General features: G+C 40.3%; 1 protein-coding gene across 2 annotated transcripts in view; it reads right to left on the bottom strand.

Moving 5' to 3' along the window:
- CTNND2 (catenin delta 2) overlaps nucleotides 1-15,165 on the bottom strand; it is a gene marked incomplete at its 5' end in the record, with an annotated part of 876,397 nt that overhangs the window by 168,367 nt on the left and 692,865 nt on the right. For both annotated transcript variants that reach the window (XM_081303245.1, XM_081303246.1), the window contains one exon: nucleotides 1,352-1,535. In XM_081303245.1, the coding sequence (XP_081159371.1) occupies nucleotides 1,352-1,535 (184 nt within the window). The remainder of the gene's footprint in view (nucleotides 1-1,351; nucleotides 1,536-15,165) is intronic.

Below are 15,165 nucleotides of genomic sequence, written 5' to 3'. Positions count from 1 at the left end.
GGAAGAAAAAAACTAATCATACATAGTAAGTGGAAATAACTGATCTAGAAAGATCAGGCTGAAAAGTGGGGATGCCTGCAGCTTGAGCTTTGGAAGAGTTACGTTTCTCCTGGTGAGACAAGAGGTTTCTGAAGGGTAACAATTGAAGAAGTCATAAAATTAATGCCACAATGGAGCTATTTTGGAAAACTGTAAATTTGGCTTACATTAGAGACTACCCATGTCAAAAATTCAAGAATTTGTGACCTGGAAGAAAAGCAAAATTGTCAGAGGGTCCCCAGTGCTGTGAATGTGTGGAGATACGCATGGAGCCTGTCTCTTTATCTCACATTCTGCATACACATTCACACAGAGGCCCCTCTCAAGTCTAGACTGAGAGTGTTATTATGAATATTCATGACATGACGATTATTAATGTCACTGAGGTGATTTCATTCCTGCTTGGCAGAGACAAGTTTTTATACCTAGAAACCGAATAAGTGTTAAGAGAAATGGCAGCTTTGCACCAGCCCAGCGAAAGCAACTCTGTACGTTTTAGTCTTGAAATTCAGATTATTTGACTAGGTGCTTTTAATCACCCCCTCCTGGCCCCCATCCCGTGATTAACCTCATCCTGGGGAGATTTCCAGCTTTGACGCAAAATGCAACATCCTTGGGAGCTCAGGTTCCAGAGTTTATGACTGTATCTTGATTATTACTTTCTTTCCTAAGAGTCAAAATTAAACAAGGCATAAAGAGGCTCTAAGAAGTCTCAATAGATTTCTGGGGGATGATTTTGTAAAAATGCTTTGGGAGAGAATTACCCCATATTTACAACTTCTATTATTTAAAAAAGCATTTAACACAACAGGCCTTATGAAACAGCGCTTTCTAAGAACCACAGACTTGCACAGTCACACAGAGAACTGAAAAACAGAAACAAAACCAGCTACTGGTGATAGTTAAGTAGGTCCTTGCACATCTGTTGTCGACTCCCCAAGCAACTGGCCTGTCTGGTTATTCTACGTGCATGATATTACATCAAATGACCCAAAACTATTGTTTTCAATTAAAGTGACTTATATTTGGTTAGTTAAAATATATGTTTGGGGCCCTAGACTGAAAAAAATTATGTTAAATAAGTCAGACACAGGTAGTGGTAGGTACAGGGCAGTGGAAGATGCCTACACCAGTTCAGTGCAGGATTAAAAACTTTGGTTAGCTTCTTATACTGCACTGCCACATCAACACTCATCTTTGCAGAACAATCCGACCCTTAGGAAGGTAGCAGCGAAAGCTACAAGGAAGAATGCCTGACCCAGGAGGACCCAGGGAAGATGGCAGGAGCAGGCCCTTGTGCCGCGGGACTGACCTTAGGCACCCAGTGGCATTGCGCAGCACCTGTGATGAATGCAGCTGAATTTTCCGATCATCCTGAAGAGGTGAATTTTCCCAGCCTGAGTGGGGGATAATCACTGCGTTGGTCAATACTGCCAGGGCGTCCTGGATGATTGGCATTTTGAGTGCATCACACGACGAGAGGTTCCACAGGACTCCTGCAAGAGACACATAAGGAGAGAGTTGGTGGCTAACAGTCTTTCTCATCTCACAGTGTTTTCCTCTCTGGAGTGAAAGGCACCGGCAGGAAGGAGTGAGGCAGCGTGTGGGGGTGCGTCTTAGAGCCTGATCCTAATTCTAGAGCACCCATTGGAACCTTCTAGAAGCGTGCTGTGAAAGACAGGTGAGCAGAACCGGGACATGACTGTCTCTGTCTCATCGTGAAGAACAACTAACTCCAGAGGGCTGGAGTGAACTTCTAATATGATGGACCCAAGCTTCCAACTTGAATCCAAGACCAAAGACGTGTGGAAGTTATTCAGAATAGTCTGGAGGTCTTTGTTTTACCCAGCACCTCAGCCTGCCTGTGTGGCTGACCTCAGTCCCCCAGCTTCTACACACCAGCAGCTGCCATTAAAGGGACACCTGAGACTTCAGCAGGAGACTGATGGCAATTAGCACGTGGAGCAGCTTGAACATGGTGTCACTGTGACAGCTTTGTCAGTTTTTCTCTGGAAGCAAGCTCATGAAGGACCTCTAGAATGTTCTTTCTTAAATGGTGACACAGGGAGCATGCAGGGCCTGCCTGCCGTGGGCAGAGAGGAGCAGTAATTAAGGTGGGCAGGGAAAAGAAAAATTGCAGACATGTGGAACGTTTTAGGTTTTTAGATACATGTTTTCTAAAATGAGACTAATTCTGGAACTGGCCCATGGGCATTGCAGGTTATGACATCATTTGAAAATGCTTTTAAAATAATGGTTCTATTTTTTGCTCAGAATAGTTCACATAAAGGAAAAAGAAACAGTACACTATTCTGCTCCCCTACTGATGAAAGCCTTTTGCTCCTGCATCCTAAACAGGCATCAGCACTGCAGAGACGGGGATCAAACACTGTAGCTGTCTTTAGAAAAATGACTTCCGGCTTTAACAAACTCTCAATCTATTTTAACCGGATGAGATTTCGTTTTACCCACCATCTGATGAATAGAATATATAGAATGAACTTCATTCTGAATTTTTTATTAGTTCCTTACACATGTGGAACCAACCAGCAATACAAATGTGACTGTGAATCATTAATTAAGCAACTATCGCCGTGACTATAAAGTTCTATAAAAACATGACTGCAGAGACAAACCCCTTTAACTGTCTTTAGAAGAAACATTTACTGGGAACTTCATTTAAGTGAATACAACAGAGATGAAATGGTTTTGGTGCCTGTGGTCCATGAATCAGTCCCATAAGGCCCAGGGTTACCTGGAGGGCAAATCTGGACTGCCTGTTTGGGTAAATAAAGTATTTTTGTAACACGGCTGTGTCTGTTAATTTGTGTATCTTCTGTTTGCTTTTGTCCTCAGAGGGAGAGTTCATTATTTGTGACAGAGACTGTGTGGTCCACAAAGCCCAGTAAATACACTACCTGGCCCTTCACAGAAAAGCTGTCCAACCCTTCTCAGCTCATCCACCACCCTCCGAGGGCTCTGTGAGCATGCTTGAACTGCCATCAGCGTCCTTCCGTGAGTGGACAAAGGTGCTCAAGGGTGTAGAGAAGGTGCCCAAAATACTTCATGATTTGGACTACTTTGAAATACCAGGAATATTAGTAGATGCATTTGTCGTTTTGAAAATAGAGCATGAAGCTATTCATTTATCTACTAAATGTTTTACAAACTTTGATCATCAAAATAATAAAAATGATTCTATTCATTCATTTGCAGTCTTGAAAAATATTTTTAGGGTACAAATAATTGATTTTTTTCTGTTTTTTAAAAAGCACATTACAGAGTAGCTAAAAGCACATTAAAGAGAAGTAAATTAGTAGCTACTATTGTGTTTGAAAGTATCTTTTAAGAATGTCATGTTAAAGCATTTGTGTACGTTCCTTCAATGCAAGGACATGGAAACATAACTTGAAATATTCTCATTCTTAAATCCTGATTCAGAAATACTAAGACATGAAAATTGAGGTTTAGGAATAAATGCTTTAAAATATGGGTGATATGTTCTTTCATAAAATACAATTCCTCCAAAAACTAAATATAAAGGAAAAAATTTGCATTTGAACATGAATGTGTTTAAACCAATCCAAATAAATTCTTATTTTATTTATAGCTTTTAAAAATAAGTACATTATAAAGACACATCAAAATGAGACTCACTATGGTATATTCATATATGCACATAGGCTAGTTTGGTCAATTTGATTCCTTTGTTCCTCCAGCTTCCTGTCCCTTCTCCCCCCTCCTCAATCCCCTTCCCTACTCCACTGACCTCTCTCCTATTTTCATGAGATTACCTCCTTCCCCCACCTTATTTTGGTCTAGATTTCAGGAGCACTAAAATCAGCATGTCATAGTGATCCTGCCACACGAATGTTTGTAGCAGCGCAGTTCACAATAGGCAAGTTATGGAACCAGCTCAGATGCCCGTCAACAGATGAATGGATACAGAAGATGTGGTACATATAAATGAGGGAGTTACTCAGCCATTAAGAAGAATGAAACGGCATTTCCCAGTAAATGGATGGAACTAGAGAACATCCATCATGTTACATGAAACAAACTTTATGCAGAAAATCAAGGATTAAATATTTTCTTTCAAAGTAATTTTATGATAATTATTTTTAGTTTTCTAATGAATAGTAAGAAGGAGGGAAAATAAAAGAAAAATTAAAAACCCAATTTCATATTTGACAAGAAGAGGATAAAAAAGACACAATTTGAGGTATCTTTATCTCCCTTAGGTTTCTCATTAATTGCAGTATAATTCAGACTTAGTTCACAATCATTCCAGGCTGGATTCATCTGTGAGTCATATTCCAATGAACTGAGTACTTGACCATGTCTCTGAACCTTAATGCATGTCTGCAGTCAACCACAGGTGCCTGCTGAGCTTATTACAACAGCAGAGTCTCCATCAGGGAGAAATTTCTCATCTTCATATGAAGAGTGGGCTAAGTAGATATAATACTGCCAAATTCCTTTTGGTGGAATTCAACAGGCACCATTTGAAATTTTGATATCTAGACACAGAAACAATCTTAAGAGTAGAAGCAGTAGTCTCTGTGGACAATTAAGATAAAGGTGGATATGTCACCGGGAGCATGAGGGAGCTCCACATCAATCCTGTAAATACACACACACACACACACACACACACACACACACACACACATACACACACACAAAGCTGGAGGGAGAGGGACTAATAGAAGACATTGGATATAATTAGTCATCCTCTCTGAACAAATGGAAAATGGTGTTTTGCTCAGATTTGTATTCACCCCTCCCGGATTTCTTCCATAGTGGTTTAGGATATGTCTATAAATTTCCTGACATTCCCTTCAAATGATGGAGCCCAGTGCTTCTGAGAGGACTGAATTTAGTTACTCATTACTGACCAACAGAAAATGGTGGAAATACTTGGGATTATTTTAAAAGGTACTGTGGATTCCTCCAAGTTCTGTCTCAGAAATTGCCTGTTTTTAGGAGAAGCCAGGTGCAGCCACAGGAACCTCAGCAGCCCTATGGAGAGGCCACTGTGGGGAAGCCTACAGCCACATAAGTGCATGATTTTGAAGAGGGCCCTCCAGCCCCTCCTGAACCTTCAGACAAATGACTTCAACCTCATGAGACCCTGAGCCAGAACTAGCCAAACTGGCTGTCCCTGGACTCCTGTTCTGTTCACCTCCCTCTCTTCCTTTTCCATTCCCTCTGTCCGGTGGGTTCATCCCCCCGCCTTTTAGCTTTGAGCATCTTTTTCAAGTTTCAACTCCTCTCTCCTATTCCTAAGTTCCATTGTGAGAACATAAAAGATACAGGAAGAAGGATCCTGCTGAAGTTTGTAAGTAAATTTTAAATTCATTTTATTTTATTTTATTTTAAAGAGAGAGAGAGAGAAAGAGAGAGAGAGAGAGAGAGAGAGAGAGAGAGAGAGAGAGAGAGAATATTTTTAATATTTATTTCTTAGTTTTTTGGCAGACACAACATCTTTGTTTGTATGTGGTGCTGAGGATCGAACCTGGGCTGCATGCATGGCAGGCAAGCGCGCTACCGCTTGAGCCACATCCCCAGCCTCTTAAATTCACTTTAATTTAAATGATAAATATTTAGCTTTTTAAACCCGTACCATTCATCATGTGCAGGACTTATTAAAAGGCTAAGCAGTTTTTTTTTTTTTAGTTTGGAATGTCTGCCTTAGTTTCCTATTAGTGCTTTGACAAATTAACACATGGTGGCTGAAAGGACACAGCTATTTATTTCCAGCCTGGGTTGGCAGGGTGCACCTTTGGAGAGGCCCACCTAACCACACTGCTGGAGGCTGCCTGCTGCCTTGGCTCCAGGTCTGGCATCCATGTGACATGGCTTCCATCATCACATCTCCTTCTCTGACTCGAAACTCCTGCCGCCCTCTCATGAGCCCTCTTGTGCTGCTAGTGAGCCTACCTGGATAACCCAGGATAGTCTCAAGACCCCAAATTGAATCAAATTCTGCAAAGAGCCTAATTCAATCATACCATGTAAAGCAGCATCTGCAGGGTCTGGAAATTAGTATGTGGACATCTTTGGAGAGCCACCAGTCAGGCTAACATAAGTCTCCCTAAAACTGTTGGTATATTTAGAATGAAATTAAACTTCTTTTTTTTTAAGAGAGAGTGAGAGAGGAGGGAGAGGGAGAGGGAGAGGGAGAGAGAGGGAGAGAGAGAGAGAGAGAGAGAGAATTTTTTTTTTAATATTTATTTTTTAGTTCTCGGCGGACACAACATCTTTGTTGGTATGTGGTGCTTAGGATCGAACCCGGGCCGCACGCATGCCAGGCAAGTGTGCTACCGCTTGAGCCACATCCCCAGCCCGAAATTAAACTTCTTGTGGTAGCTTTTCCCTACGCCTCTAAGTTCATGGTGAACCAGATTCTTTGATCATTTATTTACCTCTCCATACATATCCAGCACCTGCCACATGCCAGGTTCTATTAGACACAGAGTGGAGCATCAGTGAACAAAATTCAACTCCCTAGCCTGGGAGCGGGTGTGGCAGCAGGTCTCGTCATTATGCCTTAGTCACGGTCCTCTCCTCCAGCACACATGCTCACTTGCACTACGAGCCCTCCAACCTGCTGCTGCTGCATTCTGAATCAATGGTGGCTACCTTTATGGCTAAAAATAGAATTTCTGTAGATTCAAGGGATAGAATTCCACTTATATCTATTTTTATACAGACCCTTGGTAGCCAGAACTACCAAAACTGGCTGCTCCTGTCTGTCTCAGTGTCTGGCTTTGATTTTCAGCAGAGCCCTTGTGTCCAGCTCATATTTTTCATTACTTGTTGATTTTCTGCTATTAGTTGCTACTCTTTCCCACAGCAAGGTCCTCATCACTAGCTAGGAGCAGATGCTTTCTGAGTGTACATAACACAGAGAACACACTCAGTGTTCACACAGTAGCTCCAGCATAAGGACTATGCCCTGGCATCCAGGAGCTTACCAGATAGGAACCACGTAAAATAGCAATGAATAATGTTGTGCTATGACCTTTAAAAGATGTCATGGACTCCAGGCAAGTCTCACAGTACTAGAAAAATGACATAATGACTTGAGAGAATAAAACAGCAAATGTGAGATGTCATTTTACAAACAATAAATCCCCAAAGAGAATTCAAAAATACACGTAAGTGGAATTATATATTGTGAATCTATAGAAATTCTATTTTTAACCTGCAGAGAAAACTTTATATCTCTGAAAAACACCGATTCATTTAGCATTGGAAGGCTTATCTCCAGTGCTTCATTTGGGTAATTTCCTTACATGAACTCCCTGATAATTCTAAATTAGGCAAAGTAATACTACCCTTTCAACTCATGGAAAAACTGTTAAATAGACTGAATTGAGCAGTCTTCATTCACAACAAGTGTCTCCACTTATTTTTATCTGAAGATAAACTTAAAATGTAGTAGTTTGGTGGATGGTCACCCACAAATTTTCATTTACCTGAAGAAGATATGCTAATTTCTTCTAGATTATAATCTGTAATAAAATTGTTTTATAGCATCTCTCTGCTCATTCCTCACACTTGACAGTTTCTCTCTGTGTAAAAGATTACTGTTCCAAATATAATTCTGACAGTAAGTTTAGTTAAGGAGACATTTAAATAACTAATTATGTATAATAAATATACCTAACAGATAGTTTATTTTTGTTTCAGGCAGAGGATGGCTCTTTTCCTTGAGATTATCCATATTCATGAGCAGTAATTGGTTTATTAAAATTTCTTTAATAAAATCTTAATTACTTTCATTTGATCCTTTATTTTGTCTCAGTAGAGGGTGACTGTGGTTTCTTTTTCCTAAAGGAGATGATGACTATCTTAGTAAAAAAATTAACAAAAATACTTTAATAATAGCAAGTCTTAAATTACAAGAAAAATCAAATATTGCCTCGTGGTCATGCAAGACTTTATTATGGTTCCTTATTTGTTTTCTGCTATTTCTGTTCATTTGATATACCTAAATCACAATCCCCAGATCCACGAGGCTCAACCCCAAATCCAGAGATAGTTGGGCTTAATTTATTTTTATTTTTTTTAAGTTGTCGATGGACCTTTATTTTATTTGTTTGTTTATATGCGGTGCTGAGAATCAAACCCAGTGCCTCACATGTGCTAGGTAAGTGCTGTACCACTGAGCCACAACCCCTGCCCTTAACTCATTTTTAAAATGTTAAGAAAGTTTATTTTAAATCAATCAGTTAATGAAAAATTAATGTATTTTTAAGCAAACTTATCATTTATCATATTTTGAGAAAGACGGTTTGTGACCCTGGGAAAGGAGAAAGAAAGAGATAAATGGGGGCTGAAAATCTCATCACATAAAAAAGTCAGTTAGGGGCTGGGGTCGTGGCTCAGTGGTAGAGCACTTGCCTAGCATGTGTGAGGCACTGGGTCTGATTTGCAGCACTGAATATCAATAAATAAAATAAAAATCTATCAACAACTAAAAAAGTATTTTTAAAAAGTCAGTTAGGCCTAGTTAGGGTGGTGGGAAGGGGTTACAGGGGAACCCATCCTAAATTTTTACCATTCCCCCCTCATTTGTATATTTAGCCCGTAAGTGGGTGGAGGGCTGTGGATCAAAACCTAGGAGCCCTGAACTCATGCTGCCTTGGGGTGCACAGCACCTCCCGTGTCCATGAGTATTTGGGTGCAGGTCCCTGAGAAGCAGAGACCCTCAGGGTAGGGCTGTGAGTTGAGATTGTCTTGAGCGTCCTTCTGGTGGAAAAGAGTCACGCACACAACACTGTTGCAAGTTTCGTTTTAAATAGAAACATTTACCTTGAGTGTGTTAAAGCTGATACCAAAATGTTGTTCTAATCTCAGGGATTCCTTAGGGCAATACTCCTCAAGCTTTCTTTTAGGAGTCCCAGGGGTTGGTTAACCAGAAAAAAAATGTCCTCTGTTCTCCTCCTTAATATTCCCATGGAGGAAGCTGGTGGCCTCTGCAGTGGGGATCAGGACGGCTAAAGCCTCTTCAAATTTCAACTCAGACATGATGAGCTGAGGGTCTAGAGAGACAGTGAGGAGATGAAAGGAGGATTGGGCTGGTAGTGGAGGGAAGGACTGGGAAGACCTAGACTGTCAGCATCCACAACTAATCCACATCCTACTATTGACACACAGGCTTCTGGTTCACAGACAGAATTGATTTTAAATAGTAACATGTACACAAATGCTAAGATTTCAGTAGTATTATTCTTACTTACTTAAAAAATATATATAGAATGTGGTTAACTGCAGAAGGCTGAGAGTGAACTGCTCATCTTTACATCTGAAAGCAATTCAGACCTTTGCTGTTTCACAGCAGGCAAAATCTGGTTTAAGCTGAATAAATCTACCTGGTTCCCATGAGATATTTTAATTGCCAAGGTTCTAAAGCAAGTTTGAGAACAGATACAGCCATCAATATTGAAGCTGTCTTGTTCCAAAGCCAAAATGAATCTCAGCAACACTTTTAGATTCAAATTTCTGCACCAACAGCATTTCTTAAAAGTTTACACCAAGTTTGTGTAATTATTAATATAAGCAAGAGGCCCATCCTTATCTAAAGTTTTGATTAGTAGTTTTTAAAATTATCTTCAATGTGGTTTTAACAGCTCGAATTAAATTTAAAAGGAAGTAATTTTACAGAGAGAAGACTTTAAGCAACTTTTTTTTCCTAAATAAATATTCAAATATTTAAAACTCACCTACATCTAGGATCTCTCTAGTTTAAGTTGGCATAAGCACATCCTAGTTTCTTTAGAATTCTTCCATCACATTTTTATAATAAAGGGGGTAACAGACTAGATTCCACTCATGGAAAACAATGCTTATCTTCAATTTGGGACAAAGCAATGCAGATACTGAGAAGGAGAAAGCTCTTCCCATGGTAGGTTCTAATTGATTTGTTTTTGTCTTAAGTAGTTGTATTTGAAAATAATTTGGGTGCTATTATCTGACAGCGGCCATCTGTGACAAAGTCACAAGTTCACCTCTGATCACAGCATTTTATAAATGAACCATAGGATTCGGTATTTCTCAATTCCCAAGAGTTCAGTGGTTAGGATGTAAAATTAGGTTTGCTTAAACTGTAGTCTCCCTCAATGACCTTGGGTCTGTCGGGACTCAGGAAAAAATACCCCCAAACTGCTTTGTTACCCCAGGAAAGCAGTCCGGGCACTCTCTTCCTAAAAGTTACAGCTGTCAAAGATTACGTACATCCTTTTAACTGGTAATCACTGAATTCATATATGTGTTGATTCAAGTGTTTTTAATATGTATATACAAATATACACACACATATACTTTGGTTGTATTTCTTGGTAGTTTTGTGCTCTAGAATTATATAAGTTAAATAAAGTAACTTAAGTTTGTCTCTTTTAAAGTAACCTGCTGCCAGATGAAATCTCAAGCATGGACGTTTGGAACATGAAGGAAACAGCTGGTCGCTCCAAAGCAGGAGTTTGCTCATCAGGACACATTTCAAGACCCTCTCCCCTCTCTGTGGCACCACTCGGCATACTGTGGCTCCCCAGCTTGGACACCACCTATGGCCATCCAGCCAGGAGCCAGACACTGGGCACTTACCGCCCTTTGAGTCTGGTTCTTTCTGAGAGAGCAGTGGCCTTTCTGGTAGTAAGTCTAATAAGCGGTTCTGTTGATCAGGAGAATTTTTTTCCTGCTGGCCTTTAGAACAGATGATAAGCCACGTAAAGTACTTCATCTTTGGTAAATATACAGCCCTGGAGAATTCCTGAAAGTGCAGGGGCTCCATTAACCATAAATTTGAGGCCTTCTTTGGGTGTGAGATAACGTGTGTTAAGCTGTGTGCAGTTGGAGTAAGTGCTGTCACTCAGAGGTCACGCAGCAACCCCTGCTCCCAACCTCTGAAGGGCCCAGGTTGCCACACCAGGTCTCTAGGGCTAGAGTGAGGAAGAACATGGGAAATGATATAGCCTTATTCAAAAAATGAAATGTCCGCCACCTTGAGAATTTTCTATGTTATATATAGCACACCCACCTCATTGGTCTTTTTGATGCCAATATAAGAACTTCACGTGAATTCATTAGAGCTTTCTTAGCTACAAGTCTGTACTCTGGTTTAGATGTGGTTTGTTTCCCAAAGGTTCAAGGTGTTGATGGCTTAGTCCTCAGTGTGGGGTGGGACCTTTCAAGGGAGAGGCCTTTTCTTCTGCAAGAAAATCCACTGCCCAAATCAGCAACCCTTAGGGCGTGGGAGACTGATCACACCTCTCTTGTTTTCTCCTCCTGCAACCTCTTGCTCCCAGTGCACTTCTACCATGAGCCATTCATGGTGAGGCGCTCCCCAGAGGCCCAACAAATGGGGACACCTGATTTTGAACTATTGGCTTCCAGAACTGTGAGCTAACTTAGCCTTTTTTCTTTATGAAGTTACTGAGCTTTGTGCTTTGATATGGTAATGAAAAATGAACCAATCTACCCTTAGAAAGAGGACACCGGAAACACTCTTCTGCACTGGGACCATTTTTAAGAGTATTTTGGTTCCTCCAGCTCTTGAAGAATCGCAGTCTTAATGAAGGTGTGAAGGCAGAACAAAAAGAGCAACAGCTAGGAATCAAAGACAGATTTGCATTTCAGCCCTCACATAGTCCAGATTAAAGAAAGTTTAGTTATCACTAGGTTTTCAAGATGTGCTCATCGAACGGGAGAATAATCAAATGAATGAATCTCAGATTATCACAGAGGACAACTGAAACAGGTGTCCTAGAGATGATCACATTGAAATAATATTTAAAATCTCCCCCCAATACTTCACATTTTTGAGTTCATATTAGGCACTAGGGTCTTTGCTAAGTACCTTGCACATATTGACTCAAGCAAACTTTCAACCATCTCCCTTTGACAGATGAGGAAACTAAGACACAGAGAAACTGTCACTTGTTGAAAGTCATTCAGCTTGTAGGTGAAAATGAAGGTCAGATGAGAGTTTGACTATGATGCATATGAACAATCTGACAAATGTCAGGCACATACATTTGCTACTTGAAATTGGAGAGAGGTGATGTGGTTTTCGATCCTTTGAAGCAGAATACATGAACACAAGAGAATGTTCTGCTTTTCATCTTTTGCCAGTTTCTTTTTAGCCTCAGGTCATGTAGCTGGAGAAACTCAAGAAGTCATTTGAGTCTACAGAATAAAGAACATTCAGTTTTGAAACTACTTTTACAAATATTTTTTCTTGCAAGCATCCAATTATGCTTACCTCTACTGAAAGAAAAGAAAAGACAAAGAACAAAAAACAAAAACAGCTACAATCTTCCATGGGAAAAACTGAACAGACACCAGGTTGAGATGAGGAGTAACTTTAAAGGTAAATCCTCCCTCCATCTACTTCAAAACTAGGTCTCATTTTCAGTAAAATCAAAACTGTCTGACACTGGCTCTGTCACAATACCCTTGATAAAAATAAGGCCTTGTTCACTGACTCATGACCATGTCACTTAGACTATTTTATAAATCTTGACCCCAACCCTAGGGGAGAGCTATTGCTGGAAGTTTTGTTTGTAGATTCACAATTAGAGATTGAAGAGTTTACAAAAGTCTCTCAAGGACAGCTAACAAGCAAGAGAGGTGGAGCTGGGACATAAACACATTTCAAACAACACTTCCACTTGGAGACACTCTATTCAGAGGTCATTTCATGGAAACTGTATGATGATAGAAGCTGAGATCACCAAGACTCAGCTACAGTCTCTACTTATCACCCTCGACTTCATATTTCTGAGTTTCCTCATCATAACTCCAATCGTGACCACTTGTCATTGCAAATTTTCCTCCAAACATATTATCTTCCCTCTCAGATTCTGCAAGAAAATCCACTGCCCAAATCAGAAATTTGGGGACACTTCTGATTCCTCATGCCATTTCTTAAAGTTTTAATTATTTAGCAGGTATTCTGTGAATACATGCCAAAGCAAGGTATTGCTAGTCACTGTGGGGAATATGTAGTAAATGAAGCAGAACCCACCTGAGGAGATAAAGAGCAAGCACATATGCCCAGTGAAAAATGAAGTTTAGCATATAGGGCTGTATATGATAAAATTCATAAACTGTCAGAGATGGCATGCCATGGAAATACAGGTAATGCAGATCTCCATGGGAGGATATAAAAGAAAGTCCCAGGACAGGGTGAAACCTGGGTTGCCCTGTAGGGATAAGCAGAGTTAGCCAGGGAAAGGGGGAGAGGGAGATTCAGGTGGAGAGAGAGCAAAGGCTTACAGCTATGAAGGGGTAACGGGTATTAGTCTCAATGTCTACAGCCGAACTCTAGAGTAGGTGCCAACTAAAATGTTGAGTTAAAACACCACAGCTCTAAATTGCATGGAAATGGAAGGTGATCCTCAGGGTTATACAAAATTACATACAAGAGGAAGTGAGGGGTAAGGGAAGAATAATACAAGTGGAAGAAATGATTTACAGTAGAGGGGGTAGAGAGAAAAGAGGGGAGGGGAGGGGAGGGGGGATAGTAGAGGATAGGAAAGGCAGTAGAATACAACAGACACTAGAATGGCAATGTGTAAATCAATGGAAGTGTAAATGATGTGATTCAGCAATCTGTATACGGGGTAAAAATGGGAGTTCATAACCCACTTGAATCAAACTGTGAAATATGATATATCAAGAACTATGTAATGTTTTGAACGACCAACAATAAAAAAAACAAATAGAGATATGAAAAATTGTGGTATATATGTGTAATAAGAATTGTAATGCAAAAAAAACAAAGTACATGTGAAAAGGTATGGATTGGTGTAAACATACTCTATATACAAAGATATGGAAAATTGAACTCTATTTTTTTTTTTAAAGAGAGAGTGAGAGGGGGGAGAGAGAGAGAGAGAGAGAGAGAGAGAGAGAGAGAGAGAGAGAGAGAGAGAGAGTTTTTAATATTTATTTTTTAGTTCTCGGCGGACACAACATCTTTGTTGGTATGTGGTGCTGAGGATCGAACCCGGGCCGCACGCATGCCAGGCGAGCGCGCTACCGCTTGAGCCACATCCCCAGCCCAAGAAAATTGAACTCTATATGTAAAAAGAATTGTAATGCATTCTGCTGTCGGTATTTAAAAAAATAAAATCAATAAAACTTAAAAAAAAAAAACACCACAGCTCTCAATAATCAAATGGATACCTATTACTTATACACGATCTTCCTCCCTGTCATGGGGAAATTCAGAAAGACACCTGCCCAGTCTCCAGCTCTATCTATGTGGCATGGGAGTGGAGGTTGGGAGGTGCGACTGTTGCTTTTCAGAGTAGCCGATCTCATCCTGGTTACTCTAACAGACCTCAGCACACTAGTGACGGGAGGTTGGTGGCAGAGGCATGAGCAGAGTGATGCCACTTTGGAAACTGGCCTCAGGCTCTATCAAGACCTGGGAGTTAAAAGGGCTTGCTAAGATCCATCAGTGTTCATAGAAGCATAATTCACAACAGCTCAGTTGGCTAGCGTAGGTGCCCTTCGACAGATGAATGGATAAAGAAACCATGGTATATATGCACAATAGAATATCACTCAGCCACAGACAAGAATAACTTTATGACATTTGCCAGTAAATGGTTGGAGCTGCAGACTATCATGCCAAGTGAAATAAGCCAGTCTCCCCAAACCAAAGGTCGGATGTGTTTGTTGATATGTGGAAGGTAGACCACAATAAGGAGGGTAGGGAGAAGAGAAGTTCAGTGTATCAGACAAAGAGGAATAAAGGGAAGGGAGGAGTGATAGGAAAAGACAGGGAGATGAATCTGACCAATTTTCCTATAGGAAAATACCTAAATGAATCCCACCATTGTGTACATCCACAAGAATGGGGTCCTAAGTAGATAAGATATATTCCATACTTGCATCATTTTATCAAAATGAGTTCTACTGTCATGTATAACTAAAAAGAACAAAAAAATTAAAAAAGAGAAAATCTATTTTCATAAACCAATTTCTTAATTAAAAAAAAAAGTTCCAGCAAGCAGACAGAACATCCTAGTTTGAAAACAATAGGAGGTCTGCAGTTGCAGAGTGTCTCAGCTGGTGGGAAGCATGCTTCACTGCAGCCTCTGCTAT

Source organism: Spermophilus citellus, assembly GCF_964194105.1.
Source record: "Spermophilus citellus genome assembly, chromosome: 1".
Lineage (NCBI taxonomy): Eukaryota > Metazoa > Chordata > Mammalia > Rodentia > Sciuridae > Spermophilus > Spermophilus citellus.
This window is presented reverse-complemented; position numbering and strand designations above follow the sequence as displayed.